We start from the raw sequence: 15,756 nt of genomic DNA, 5'->3' as shown, positions 1-15,756 counted from the left end.
CGGTTAACGGTCGCATGTCTGCTCCATTTGCGCTGCAACGCGGCACCAGGCAGGGCTGTCCCTTGTCTCCGCTCCTGTTTGCGCTGGCTCTAGAGCCTCTTGCGGCGATGCTGCGCACGCACCCTGACTTGCATGGGATCTCCTGGTCCCCGGGCTTCGAGGACAGGGTCTCCCTGTACGCAGACGACATCCTGCTCTACCTCACCTCCCCTTGCAAGTCGCTTATTGTGGCGTGTGATGTGCTCAGGTTGTTCGGGCGCTACTCCGGCCTGATCATTAACTGGGCCAAATCCTCCCTTTACATTCTCAAGGGTGACACGCCACGCCTTCCCAGAGGTTGTAACATACAACTGGCTGGACAGGGCTTCAAGTATTTGGGGATCTACATCTCGCACAACTCTAAGGCAAGGTACGACCACAACCTACTCCCCCCGCTCCACCGGCTGCGGAGGGATGTGGAGAGTTGGCGTAAACTCCCTCTCTCGCTACTGGGCCGGGCGGCATTATTTAAAATGATGTCCCTGCCCAGGTTTCTGTATGCCTTGCAGAATACTCAGGACCTTGTTCTGGCCCGCTACTTCAGGGAGGTTGAGAGCCTGCAGCGTGCCCTTCTTTGGGATGGTCGACCTCGTGTCGCTGTCCGGAAGCTTACCATGCCGTGGTATGACGGGGGCATTGCGTTACCCGACGTGCGGAGGTACTACTGGGCCTCTCAACTTACCGCTATCAACCATGGTTTTTACGGTCCCGTGGACAGCCCCGGCTATGCCATGGACCGATGGCTCTTGCACGGGGGCAATTATTATCGCGCCCTCTATTCTAGATCCTTTGATCGGAACCTCACGGGCCCGACCAAGGCGGCGGTCCACGCGTGGCGAACGGTTACCAAGACACTGGGCTGGCAGGGCAGACTGACGAAATTCACCCCTCTCTTCGAGTCCGACATTTTGGGCAATCTCTGGCACACCAAGGGCTTTGACAAGTGGGACCTCATTGGGATCTCGAGGGTTGAGGACATGCTTTCCAGGGGGGAGGTCAAGACTTTCCCACAGCTGCAGGCGGAATATAAATTGAGTGGGACGGAGTTCTTCCGCTACGCCCAACTGCAACACGCAATAGTAGCCGCCAGACCGGAGGAGGGTGACATTCCCGAGAGCTCCCCCTTGGAGGACAGAGTGCTGGACGGGCATATGCCGGATAGTGCCATCTCTCTGTCCTACAAAAAGCTGATAAACGTTCAGGTGGACCTCCTTCAGCGCTTGCGTGAGCAGTGGGTGGCCGATGGGCTGGAACTGGACGATGAGGACTGGCAGAGTGCTGTTTCCTCCCCTAAGGAGGTCGCCATTTCCTCACGTCTGCGGCTGGTCCGGTTCAAAATCCTTCACCGAGTGTACGTTACCGGCCCCAGGCTTGTGCGAATGGGCTTCTCGCCGGACGGCCTTTGTCGTCGTGGCTGCGGAGCCCTTGCCACTTTTCTGCATATATTGTGGGAGTGTCCCGTTATTGCCCCTTACTGGGAGAGGGTCCATAGAGTGATGCGAGAGGTGACTGGAGTTGAGCTAGCTGCGGAGGCGCGTAGGTGTCTCCTCAATGTCTGGGAGCCAAACGACTACAACACGGCGCAGACCCGATGGGCTACTCTGGGCAATATGGTCGCTAAACGGGACATAGCGCAGAAATGGGGATCTAACGTGGCCCCCCTGGTGGTGCAATGGAAGGCCAACATGGATTGGTGCATGTTGCGTGAAAAGACTGTGTATACTGCCAGGGGGCGGCCTCAGACATGGAATAAGGTGTGGGGAGCTTGGAACGCATACAGAGGTGATTTGTGCCTACCGCCTGAACCGATACCCCGGGATGAACGCTTATCGCCATAGACGTTGACAACAGCTGTGCTCTTCTTGTCCTGATTCTCCTGTTCTTTCCCCCCCCCTCCCTCTTTTCCTGCATCCTGCTTTAATTCTTTTCTATAACTTCTCTAGCCCCTGCCGCCTCCTACTGACTCATGGTCCTTCTTCCTTCCATTGCCTTTCTGCGCCCCCGGGCGCTTCTGTTTACGTTTCTGTGTGTAAATAAAATAAAAAACAACCTGCATTGTTCTGACATGAATCGCTTGGCACTATGACCGTTCTGTTACTGTGCTGCCTTGCCTCCAGGATGTTAGGCTGAATAGCTGTGTGCTTTCTTACAATAAAGGTTTTAAAAACTTTAAAAAAAAAAAAAAAAGAAAACAAGTACAATAACTGAATGAATGACAGAGTTCTAGTAAAGTAATGGTACGTACAACATACATGGAGTTCAATATTCTTGAATTACCAATAAATTAGGGTTTAGTCTTAGGAATGTTAGGAAGTTAGTTCCGTATTCTTGGAGCTAGACTTGGGGAATGTATCTTGTGAATTAAGTAGAATAATCTATAGATGTGCTTTATGTAACCTGATGTCAAGATGCAACACTCCTTGTGTCCATTTACCATTTATTGTTATTATTAATTTAGAGTGCATTTTCCTTTACTCTTCTTCAGAAGGCAAAATCCTTTCGACAATGTGTTGGGTGCAGTTTAAGGCAGAGAGATGGGGCAACCAATCATTGGCACTAAAGGTGGCGGTGGGTGGAGTGTTCAGGAGAAATTCAGTTTTGAGGGCATTGAGTTTGAGGTGATTGCGAGTCTGACATTGTTGTGTTAATGTTAGGGTGGTGTTGAGGGACTGGATTTCCTCAACGGAGGTTATTCTCATGTAGAGTTAGGTGTTCTCAGTATATGTATGGTAAGAGATGTGGGAGCACTTGAGGATATCGATTAGGGGCTCCATGTAGAGGTTGAACAGAGAAAGGGAGAGGATAGAGCCCTGGGGGATGCCCAGTGACAGAGGGGCAAATTCAGATAAGGTGTGATTAGTTAGGAAGCGCTGCAACCTGTTGTGTAGAAAGGAGGAGAACCAATTTAGCACAGTGCCGGAGAGGCCCATCCTCTGTTCTAGAATGTCGAGCAGGGTAACATGGCTTATGGTGTCAAAGGGTGCAGACAGATCCAATAGGCTCAAGAGGCAAGATTCATTCCGGTCCAGTGAGCGGGGGCAAATCGTCAGCAATATGGATCATGGCGGTTTCAGAGCTGTGACCTGATCGGAAGCCAGATTGGCACTGGTCAAGTAGTTGGAATTGTTCAATGTGGTTGAGGAGATGTAAGTGCACACATTTTCCTAGGAGTTTGGCCAGAGTAGGGATGTTGGAGATGGGGTGGTAGTTGTTGGGGTCGGGCTGGTTGGAGTTAGGTTTTTTAGGATAGGGGTAGCCTGACCTATTTTTACAAAGTCTGGCAGGAAGTTCTGGGAGAGAGAGACATTGATTACGTTTATCCACAGTGGGAGTAGGAGAATGAATGGACTCATTTATGAGTTTAGAAGGGAGGGGATCAATAAAGGGGTTAGAAAATTTCAAGGACGTCAGAAGATTTAGAGTGCGAATCTCATCAACTGTTTTCACCAGGAGGCATAATTTTTGGGCGAGAAACGTGGTTAAACGGGTGAGCTTCCAGGTCAGTTGTTGGGGATGAGTGGGAGGGGTTGGGACGAAAGGAGACTTACTGTGGTCTGGATGTTGTTGGTGATTAATGTTTGCTCAGAGAAAAAGGAGGCAAACGATCCACACTTAGGGGGTTCTTTGTTTGTTTGAGGAAGCATGATGGCTTTTGCTGGAGGATTGATTTCTGATCATTCCAAACAGTTTCTTAGGTCTGTTTGTAGCAGTGTCAAGTTGAATTTTTTGAAAGAACGCTGCTTTGGAGTTCCTAATGTGCCAATTGTAGGCATGGCGTCTTTGATGCAGGAGTGTGAGGTTGGTCAAGAAAGGGGGGTGTCTCCAAACTCTTTCAGCAATCCTAAGGAGACACTGTTCTCATTAAGCTCACTATTGAACCAGGGGTTGGATCGTTTGGATAGGATTCTTTTTAGTTGTTTGGGGACTAAGGTATCCATGATGCTTGAGATAGAGTTGAAGTAGTGATCAGTGAGGTCTTGGACGTCTATCATGGAGTGAGTGGGAGCAGCTCTCGATGGATACAGAGAGAGAGAGCTAATGTTACGGGTGTCATGGGTCCAGTGTTTGGCCTTCTTGGGTTGTCCCTTGGAGGTGATTGCTTTAATATTTAGGGAGAATGTGATGCAGTGGTGGTCAGACTGGTTGCAAGGGAAACAAAAGTCAACATGTAAGGTGTTCTCTTTAGCTATGACTAGGTCAAGGGTAGCCCCTTTCTCATGGGTAGGACCGTTTCTGGCTTGGATGAGGTTGAGGTCCTGGAGGAGGCATCTGAAGCTGTTCATGAGCGGCTCATCGATGTTGTTCCAATGGATGTTGAAGGCACCAGGGAAGATCTAGTTGGTGTGATCGTCATTGTTAGAGGCGATAACCTTCATGATTTTTTCGATGAAAGAGCCATTACCACCAGGGGGATGATAGAATGTGCGGAGGGAGCATTGGAATTGCAGGTGGTGAAGATGTCGATCTTAAGGTACTGAGGATGCAAAGGGGAGGTTGCTGTACTGTTCCTATGTAGAAAGGAGGGAAGGTTTAACTGGCATGACCAAAGGTGTTTGAATAGCACCCTGGGGCATCCATTGTGTTGGATGTATTTGCCTCACACACCCCGAAGGATGTCATGCTTCATCATCGGCGTTTGCTCCTCGTCGGGGAGGCGGTGCAATCCCCGACGGGCTCACCTCAAGAGGGGCTCTTTGGCGGAGATCTTTTATCCAACAGCCTTATGGTGAAGTGGGGGTGTGTGGGCAGGATGGTATGGGATGATTGGATGATTGCTAAAATGTAGCTAGGGGTACTGGAATTAACTTTTATTCTGGAGGTCCCCTGGCTGCAATTAAAAAGTGGGGCTAGCCTACTAGATGTCAACAGATTAGGTTGAGTGACACTAGAAAAGACTAGAAATCAAAGTGGTCAACATGTTTCTCGCTAGGGGTCGAGTCACCCGCGATTCATCAGGACCTTTACAAACAGTGAGAAAAGGGGGGAACATGCTCGTGTCATGTATGTGGTGCGTGTTACCTCTATGGGGTCTCCTATGCCCAGGGGTCAGGGACTAGACACCGCATGAGGGTCGGCGGGATTGGATCACAAGGGCGAGCCCATTAGTTGAGGCTCTGCAAGCCTGTATCCTTGCCGTAAGACCTACCCGTCGCCGCCGAGCTCGATTGATTTCTAGTCTTTTCTAGTGTCACTCAACCTAATCTGTTGACATCTAGTAGGCTAGCCTCACTTTTTAATTGCAGCCAGGGGACCCCCAGAATAAAAGTTAATTCCGGTACCCCTAGCTACATTTTAGCAATCATCCAATCATCCCATACCATCCTGCCCACACACCCCCACTTCACCATAAGGCTGTTGGATAAAAGATCTCCGCCAAAGAGCCCCTCTTGAGGTGAGCCCGTCGGGGATTGCACCGCCTCCCCGACGAGGAGCAAACGCTGATGATGAAGCATGACATCCTTCGGGGTGTGTGAGGCAAATACATCCAACACAATGGATGCCCCAGGGTGCTATTCAAACACCTTTGGTCATGCCAGTTAAACCTTCCCCCCTTTCTACATAGGAACAGTACAGCAACCTCCCCTTTGCATCCTCTGTACCGGACACAAGCTGTTACTGGACCTTCCACCATCCTTGGTGGTAACCTGTGTCCACTGATCAAGAGATCAACCTTCCTCCCTCCTTTTTGATAAGATCTTAAGGTACTCACATAAGTTCAGAGAGAGGTGGGAGATTGTTTCACAGAGAGCAAAGCTCTGTAAATACAGGCTTGGCCACCACATGTGCGTCTAGGTCAATCTAACCTGATGATGCCATAACTGGGAGGGACTATGATGTCCAGGGAGTGGAAGGGTGATTTGTTTAACCAGGATTCCGTGAGCATGAGGATGTCAAGGTCCTGGTCGAAGATAAGATCAGCTTTATCAGCCTCGTGTTTCACTGCAGAGCAGCAGATTAATACTGCACATTTCAGGGGTGAGTTAGAGAGAGCCATATTAGTGGGTGTAAGAGATAGAAGAGCTGGGGTGAGGTTTAATTCATTTATAGACCTAATCTTAGGACAGGATGACCTGGGGAAGTGGGAGATGATAGTCTCAGTTTTGGAGGCAGAGGGACAAGATATTAGAGACTCCATAGTGGGGGTGGGACGGGAGGGCACAGCAGGGCAATCATTATAGAGGTTACAAAATTCACCCTTAGATAGCTGTCTAAGAAGTCTAGCGGGTCAAGAGGGGTGCTTGTGGAAGGGAGTGGTTTTATAGGAAGGATGAAAACTATCAGCACAAGTAAGGGTATGGTCTGAGTAGTGATTGAGAACAGTATGGGTGTTATAAGGGAGGTGGTGGGTTTAGTGGAGGGGACATTTGTGTTTGAGGTAGGAGAGGATACAAAAAAGTTTGAAAATGTTGGCTCAGATAAGATGCAGTTCAGAGTTTATAGTGTCAAGCATAGAGTAAAGGGACGTATAACTAAGAGGTTCCAGTTCGAGGGTAGTGCTGGCATGTAAGAGAGTCTCCAAGTAAGTAGGAGGACTGGTGTCTGTGAGGTTTACCACCAAAGCCTTCATGGTGATTGGGTGAAGGGAGGTGGAGAGTGTTGCTAGGAGTGTGAATATGGAGGCTGTGAAGGAATCAGAGATGATGTTGTAGGATGGGTGAGGAGAGAGGGAGTATGGGATGTGCATGGAAGTGATTTGGGTTGTGTTCAGTTTACTGCACTCCGTATTTATATGCACATATAGCTGTCAGTGTTAGTGTTAATTCTGTAGGTGGTGCAATCAGGTTAATCCTCCTGAGTATGAGTATGGATTCTAGGAAGTGAGTTAATGCAAACCTCTATCCCAGAGGTGCGCCTTCATGCAAACGATGACAATATAGTTTGTGTAAATACTCAGTAGTCCATTTACTGAGAAAGTTCTTTCTTTATTGGGTAGTACAATTTATCAATTACTACAAGTTCTAAACTTGGACAAACACATACAAGTCGTCCACTCTTTCAGAGAACGTTGATAGGCTTTGTAAGAATGACCATCCGCCCAAACTGCATTGGGCAGAGTTAAATGGCCATTCATGATTGATTAATGTTATGATGCAATAACATATGATCACATCCATTGGATGCAAGCAACAAGAATATTGATAAATTGTACTACCCAATAACGAAATAACTTTCTCAATAAATGGACTACTGAGTATTTACACAAACTATATTGTCATTGAGTGCATGAAGGTGCACCACTGGGATAGATGTTTGCATGTGCATGGAAGTGACATCTTGGAGTTGGTGAGGGGTGAAGTAGGAGTTCTTGGCAGTGGGGGTGGTGGGAAGGGCACCAGGGGAGACCGAAGACTGGTAGGACGTCAACCAAGGAGATGGATGGGAGTGGGAGAGATAGTGGGTGGGGGGAAGAGGGGAAGGGGTTAGCTAAAGGAGGGGAGTCATAGGGGGGAGGCGAGTGGATAGCAGAGGGAATGGGCATGTCAAGATTGTGTTTAAGATAGGGAAAAAGCCTGCAGAAGAGTTCTAGGTTGTGATCTGAGGATTGGATGAGTATGGTGCCATTGTTGTAGATGGAGATTGTGGCATTGCCAAGAAATAGTGCGTAGGGCATGACAGTAAGTTTATGGCCGTGAGGGATTTTTTGGGTGATGGCTTGTTGAGAGAGGAAGAGAGAACATTCCTCCATTTGGCAAGCCGTTTGGTTGAAAAGGTGAGGTTGCTGATTAGGGTGCCCTTGTTGTGGTGATAGTAGACTGTGCACCAGGATAAGACAATCTTTATGGTGGCTCTTCAATGATTCCCTCACTATCCCCCTCCAGCAGTGACTCTCATCTCTCCATATCCCCTCTTGTGCAAATATTTAATTTGTTTATAACACCTTTCATAACAGTGTAGGTCACTTTACCTCACACACACATACAGAGACAATGACTTATATGTGTGTAGAGCAGTGTATAAAAAATGTTACATAACACAAAGGGGACTACAAGGTGTAGGTTACATGTTTCATCCATACTGGTGCGCACTTTACGGGCGGTGGAACATTGGAGAAGCCATCTTTGGGGGAGGCCATCAGGTTAGCAGTCTAGTCGCCAGCATAAAAACAGCAAGCTGGTGAAGGCGCAAGACTTTGCTGTTTGTCTCCTGAGGCGGAAGCCGGGAGAGTGTTGTGTGCTCTACTATTAACTTTTAAGTTACTCCTCTGTTGTGCCATTTGTTTTAAAATATCACTTGTCACGCTGCTAAATATCGCCGGATTTTAAATACCTACCCCACATCTGGTTGGTGCTCATTGGAGCGGCCATCTTTGGGGGAGGCCATCAGGTTAGCAGTCTAGTCGCCAGCATAAAAGCAGACGGACATGCCTCCGTGCAGCGGACGCGATCAGCGGGCGTGCCGTTTTCGCGCCGGAGTCACGCCTGAGTCCAGCCTGCCTACGCCCGTCCGCTCTGAGGACGCGCCACGGGCCAGAGAAGCTGGCCTCAGTCCTACCCACGCCTTAGTAAGTCCTCTTTATTCCATGGACGAGATACAGGCGTTAAAACCCCTTTGGCAGCCCTGTCATCATGCTTCCCATCCTGAGGCGCTTCTTGGTGCTCTCAACTGCAGGTGTCTGATTATAGGAGGCTGGCCTGCTATTTCTGACCCTATAAAAAAGCAGCCCACTATAGAGATGAAAAAATCCCCCTCACTGGGTAAGGAAACTGGTTTCCTTATTAACACAAGGTCCCTAGTCAAAAACAACATTGCGTTTAGGGATTTCATCTCCAATAGGAAGCCCTCGTGGGCCTTTATTACAGAAACCTGGGCATCGGAATCTACTGATCCTGAGCTTGTAAATGCCATTCCAGAGGGATATGCCCTAACACGAATGGATAGAATTGGACGTAGGGGGGGTGGACTGGGGATATTATATAAGAGCTCCTTAAAGTGTCGCACTGAGCTTCTCCCCTCCTTTTCTGACTCCTCTCAGGCCATGTATTTTTCCCTTAACTCCTCTCCCACTGTTTCCTTCTCTGGCCTCTTGATCTACAGGCCCCCGGGCCCTAGGTCCACTTTCAGTCATAATTTATTGAAAATTCTGGAACCCTACATTGACAGGCCCAACATGACTATCCTAGGAGACTTTAATTTTCATCTCGAAAATATAAACTCTAGTGGCACCTCTCTTCTGGTAGACTCCCTGGCCTCCTGTGGACTACTGCAGTGTGTAGGGAGCCCCATCCATACTGCCGGGCATACACTGGATGGTGTTTTTTCAAATGATCCCAGGCTAGTAATAGGTTCCCCCCTTCCTCTTTCATGGTCAGATTACATGGCCGTCCCACTTGAACTTACACTTCCCCATCCCTCCTTGTCCTCTTCTGAGCTTGGGATGGGGTATCTGAAAAGGAACTATAGGGGGATCAAAAATGAGACCCTTGCACCATTTCTGTCCAGTCTTAGGTCCCCTGCGTCGAGGGATACTAACTCTTCTGCCCTTGTTTTTTTCAACACTGTTGCAAACGCAGTGGACACTCTGGCTCCTGCAAAACCACACTATTCCGCCAGAAAGCGACCTTCCGCTGGCTGGTTTTCTGACACACTCAGACTGCTAAGGCAGGGCTGCAGAAAACAAGAGAGACGCTGGCGGTCGCACCTTGACCCCAACGAGAAAGAAAAACATAAACGTCTTCTTAATGGGAATAAAGCAGCGGTGATTGGGGAAAAGAAGGCCCACTTTGTTAAATTGACAACTTCCGTCAGCTCCCCTAGGGAATTGTTTAAGATTATAGATTGCCTGTCCACCCTCCAGTCACCAGATCCCATAGTGGGATCTCAGGAACTATGTGACCAGATCTCCTCTTTCTTTCATACTAAGATAGTGGATATCTATACCGCCCTGAAATCTCTAAACCAAGATCTAGAGGCCTCAGCTCTCCCGGTGGCTCTCCTAGATGAAGGCCAGGCTGCAGTGTCCTTTCTAATTTTCCGCCTCTCACCCTCGAACAAATCAATTTGCTCCTGGATAAAACAAAATCTGGCTCCCCTTTGGATCCCTGTCCTCTCAAGATTTTTAAAGAATGCAGGGAGGTAGTTATGCCTCCGCTTCTTGAGGTGATGAATCTAGCAATCTCTGAAGGCACCTTCCCCGCCGCATGGAAAATGGCGGTGGTTAAGCCCCTCCTAAAAAAGGCTACTCTAGATCCCGGGATCCTTAAGAATGTTTGCCCAATATCTTTGCTCCCCGCTCCTGCTGAGATGCTTGAGGCTCATCTCAACTATCATCTGAGTGCCTTCTTGGACAACTCCTGCCTGCTAGATCATTCCCAGCATGGCTTCCGGAGGGCACATAGCACTGAGTCTGCCTTTACAGTGGTTACCAATAACATCCGCGCTAAGGTCGATAGGGGCCAGACTACCCTTCTGGTCCTGCTCGACCTGACAGCTGCTTTTGATACCCTGTCCCCCTCCATTTTGGCTGCACGCCTTAGGGAGATGGGTGTGGACGGCTCAGCTCTGAGCCTCCTAACGTCCTTTCTTAACCAGCGTGAACAGCGTGTCAAGCTGGGTGACTTTCTTTCTCCCGTTAAACCTGTGCACTCTGGGGCTCCTCAAGGGTCGTCTTTGAGCCCCACGCTTTTTAACATATATGTGGCCCCACTTGCCAGGTTAGTAAGGTCTTTCGGTCTAGAAGTGTTGTCATATGCTTACGACACCCAGATTATGGTCTCCCTCTCCCAATCAGTGAGTATCACCGCTCTTAATTTCAGGAACTGCATGGAAGCAGTCTCGCGTTGGATGATTCAGAACTTCTTGAAATTAAATGGTGAGAAAACCGAGGTTTTGATCTTCGGGGGTAGACAGGACATCTGGTCGACCGAATGGTGGCCCCCTGCTCTTGGAGCTTGCCCTCTGCCTTCCCAATCTGCCCGTAACCTAGGTGTGATGTTGGATACCACGCTTTCTTTTGACAAGCAAGTCAGTAGGACGGTCTCAACTTGCTGTGGCGCTATCAGAATTTTGAGAAAGATTACTCACTATCTTTCCCCCGAAGCACGGAAGCAGGTTACAGTGGCCCTCGTCTTATCAAGACTGGACTACTGTAACGCACTTTACCTAGGCACAAATAAAAATCTTGTTCAGCGCCTTCAGACAGTGTAAAGTGCGGCGGCCAGGTTTGTTGTGGATGCCCCTAGACTTACCTCAGCTTCCCTAATCAGGAAAAATCTGGGCTGGCTGTCTATTCAGTCTAGGATCAACTTCAAGATCCTATGTCTCACTTACGGCGCCCTTCATGGATTAGGCGCAGAAGACATTAGGTCCCTTTTATCCCCCTATGTCCCTAGTAGAGCAGTACGCTCCTCTAACAAAAACCTTCTGTCCATCCCTCGTGTCTTTAAAGCCAGATGGGGAGGGAGGACTTTCTCCTCCCTCGCCCCACGACTGTGGAACACGCTTCCTGCTGAACTAAAAGGGCAAACATCGCTCGCACTCTTTCGTAAAGCATTAAAACCCCTGCTCTTTGCAGAAGCTTACCTGTAGCCGGGCACCCCTCACACCACAACCAGTTGTACCATCTTTTTAGGCACCTTGATGCCCATGGGCTAAGTCGCGCGTTATAAATCCTCATTCATTCATTCATTCACTTTTTAAGAGTGTTTGGTCTGGAGATGCACAAACTCAGGATTCAGAACATAACACAGTGGTTAGGGTTGACTTTAATGAGAAGAATGTATTTCTACCCAAACAAACCTTTTCTTAGCAACATCAGGATAATGAAAGACTGGGGAAAAACATAACTTTCTGACTGGTACCATGTAGTTTGCATGCAGCTCTCTGGTGGCAGTTCATAGCTCACTATGCTAGATTACCATTGTAACTTATGAACTGCACAAAAACAAAAGAATCTCAGTGACAAAAGCAGTGAACCAGAGACCTATGCAAATAAAATAATGTTCTTTGGTATGCATGGTACAAGTTCTTTGCAGCAGGCATATTAACCCTCTACCTGAAATGAGTCAAAACTGCCACTAGGCAAAACTCTCATCTCTCTCCAGAAGGTGCATTAATCACCAGAGTTATATTGACACTTTTATTGTGGCCCAAAAACTGCAGCATATAGAAGAACATTGTAGTGCTTTTAAAACTGCTGCACTGCTACAAAACTGGCCCCCACTAACAAAACCAGCCCCTCACTTTACCAGTCTCCTGGGGAAATGCCTGAAGCCCAGTATGGCCAGTCCGGCCTTGAGTCAAAGTCATTGCTATTCATCAAGAGAGCAGAGCTATTAGGCAAAGAGAGCAAGGCTGCAGGTCTACCAGAAGCATTAAAAAATGGTTGCATTCACTTGTAAATAGGCCTTGGGGTGGGTAAATGCTGCATTGGGTGGAGCCTGGATTTCTGGTCTTCTCTCTAAACTGGGCTTGGTGACATCATGTGGGACACAATCTTGCTCCTGTAACCTGATAGACAGCTGCGACCCCTCCATTAGGACAGAGGAGTATCAACCCACTACTGAAAACACTGTAAAATAAAAATAAAAAAATGAATTTATTACCATTTTATTTTTCACTGCTCCTGAGCTGAGCGTCAGGGCAGGCGGGGCAATTGATGAGGACTGGCAGCAGGGGAGAAGTGATAAGCACTCAATTTTAAAGTGTGCATGTTAGTTTGGCCAACGGTCTTGCATCAACCTGCCTGACTTGCGCTTTTTAAACCTCTCCAACCCGAGTTGTATTAGAGACCTGGGAGGAGAGCAGGCGCAGACCCCCAGTGTCTGAGAGGGCATTGACTTGTATATTGAAAGAGTACCCTCACAGCACAACATTCAAAGCTGTGACAAAGCTTTCCACTTTACCACTTTGCTATGTGACTGTACGGTGTAGCACACATGCAATTTAAAGTTATTAGATAGGGACCAGTGTCAAAAACCATGGGTTAGTGCATGGGATCGTCCATGTACCACCTACGGTATGCCTTCTTCAGTGGTGGCTCGCGGTGGGAGTGTTGCGGGGCAGTGGGGCGGGAGATGGGCAGGGTGGGGGGTTAGTGGAGTCCGACATACGACGTACAGGAGTAAGGTAAGTAATGAAATAAATAAAACAATTTACCTTACGCGTGCTGCATTGCCGAGTTGGCGACTGGCCACTGGCCTTCTTGAAGTAAAGTAGCGTATAGTGCTAATTTGTGTAACCTTATGTTTACTGTCCTACACAATTCAGGATTTGCACTGGTAAGTAAGCTGCAAATGAACACTTTCCACTAGGTCTGCATCACTTTGTGATGCAAACCAGGATCAAATTAATACATCTGCCCCATAACCATAACACAACGACTGGGGAGTCATACTAATAAAATTGGATTGCTACCCAAAGGAATCCTTTTAGCAATCACAGAATAATGAAAGACTTAGGGGGGAAAAATAAGATTCTATTCCTATGCCTTTCAATTTGCATGCAGCTCTTTGACGCCTGCTCATAGCTCAATGTGCTATATTTGAAGGATTGTTACTTATGAACTCCAAGCAACAAAAGGATCTCTGTGACAAAAGCAATAACCCACTGAGCTATCTACATAAAATACCATTCTGTGATCTGCATGTCACACATTGTGCTTTGCAGGGGGGAACATTAACCCTCTATAGTATTATATCATGAGTCAAACTTGTGACTAAACAAATGGCAGATGTCTCCCTCATGTGCATTAACCACAAGTTATGACATTATAATTATCCCCCCTGAAAAATGCCACACACAAAAAGATCTTTGCAGGCTGCTCTTCTCTCGGTTCTACCTGCCATGCAGAGGGCACCCCCTTGACCTTGGCGCCTGGTGCGACAGCACCGGTTGCACCACCATAAAGCGGGCACAGAACAGTAATCACTTATCGAGTTCTGCCTTATCAGTGCCAATTCTCTCACTATACTGTGCCACGCGAGTGTCACGCTCTCCCTAGATTTAGTGATTTTTTTTTTTATATCTGTGGCAGTGAAAGTAAATGTCTATTTACTTCTGTGACAGAAACAACCACTGTGGAATTTCGCAGTGGGACTCATCAGTCCGTGATTTATATGAGATATGCTCCATATGTGAATTAAAAAGAAAGCCTGGCAAATTCTACCCAGGTGATTTTTCAGCAACTCTGGCTCATCCGTTTATAGAAATAAGTGAACATAAGAAGCTTTGAAGTTGATACCTACATGGCCTTCCAAGGTACCAGTGAAGTGTGAAGTGTAGCTCAACTGAGACACACAGAAAGAAGTACATATTAGTGGCTGGCTCAACATGCTGAAATATTTCCCTGATAGTAAATGACGCCTGCTCTGGCCAGGCATCATGTGGAACTGTGCTAGCTGAAATAGCTGAAATTATATTTTAGTTTAGTACTCCGAGTAGTAAGGTCGTGTCTCTAATATTTCTCACACTTGCATGGATGATAATGAGATGAATCATTGCTAAAACGATTACTAGCTCTGAGAGAAGCCCTTTAGTTTCAAGGTGCCACAGACCTGATTTTTGTCATAAGTCCCTCCCAGGAGTTTGTGAAAAGATATCGGCTTACTTTGTTTGTTTTCTTTAAATGCAATTTCTTTTGAACCAGCTAAACTTGGGGTTTATTTCAAACAGAAGGCAAATTGCCCACCTGCTAGCTGGATAACACAGATTTCAGCATATGACCTTCTTCTGTGGTCAAAGCTGACAGTACTGCCAAGAGGTTGGCAGCCACATTTCTGGACTCATGGCGACCAGTCTTATCAGTGGACAGAGGCGTGCCGAGCACATTATCAGTGGGCAGAGGCGAGCACACGCTGCAGGTGGAAACCTTCATAAAAATCAAAGTCATTCTGAGGGTCAACCCCCCGATACTGTGAGACTCCTTCCAAAGACAGCGCGCTGACATCACTTACCCTGGAAGTAGACCCCGCAGCAGATCCGCACAATCCTGGGCAGGGAGTCCGGGCTCAGGGCGCTGACGTACTCCTGGAGCGGCAGTGATTCCTCCTGGCTCGCCATGGCCAAACTCTCGTCCCGCGGACCCAGGGCCTGCAGAGAGTCCTTCCTATCCCCGCCCTTCCTTCTCACCCCTCAGACCCCGCCAGTCTCATGTCCTGGGTCTCAGCCCGAGCGCTCTGGCTGCAGTTCACTACAAACCCCGCCCCAGGCGACACCTCTCTGCCGGCACCTGTCCAAGCCCGTGGCTATCGACTACCTAGTCATTGGTTCCAGCTCTGGTCGCCTAGGTGCGAGCCACGGCCCGCGGGTGTTACCAGACTGCTCAGAAACCCTGCTCCATCGCGTGCAGCGCCTCTCCGGTGCAGTTCGCGTGTGACAGGGAGTGGCGTCGCTGCAGAGGTGCTCGCGAAGTTAAATGTAGCACTACCAACCACTTCCTGTATCTAAGAAACAAGGCTCAAAGTGGCAACTTCTGAACAAGACTAACAGGGGTAGGAATGCTGTATGTACCCAGGGTTGCATCTGGACTTTTTTAGCGGCATGACCAGTTTTTTAATGTCACGGCCAAAAGTTAAGAAAATCACTTAAAGCTGGTATTTCTTCCCCTTGTCAGTACATACTTAAAACAGTAAATATAAGAAGAAACCACTTTAAATTTTTTTGCAGGTCTGCCTTAATAGTTCCTAACTGACAACGAAACAAACACAGAAAAAGGCAATGTTAAAAATGAATACTGGTGATTCTTAAATAAAGTTTAAATTAAGTATAATGTACTGGCCT

The 15,756-nt window shown here is 47.9% G+C and overlaps 1 protein-coding gene across 1 annotated transcript in view; it reads right to left on the bottom strand.

Moving 5' to 3' along the window:
• THEMIS2 (thymocyte selection associated family member 2) overlaps positions 1–15,366 on the bottom strand; it is a 302,824-nt gene extending 287,458 nt beyond the window's left edge. Inside the window, exon 1 of the mRNA XM_086957488.1 lies at positions 14,931–15,366. Within this exon, the coding sequence (XP_086813614.1) occupies positions 14,931–15,036 (106 nt within the window). The 5' untranslated portion in view covers positions 15,037–15,366. The remainder of the gene's footprint in view (positions 1–14,930) is intronic.
• Positions 15,367–15,756: the final 390 nt, after the last annotated feature.

This window comes from Lissotriton vulgaris, chromosome 2_1 (genome assembly GCF_964263255.1).
Source record: "Lissotriton vulgaris chromosome 2_1, aLisVul1.2, whole genome shotgun sequence".
Classification (NCBI taxonomy): Eukaryota; Metazoa; Chordata; class Amphibia; order Caudata; family Salamandridae; genus Lissotriton; species Lissotriton vulgaris.
The sequence above is the reverse complement of the archived record's forward strand: the minus strand, read 5'-3'. Positions and strand labels throughout refer to the sequence as shown.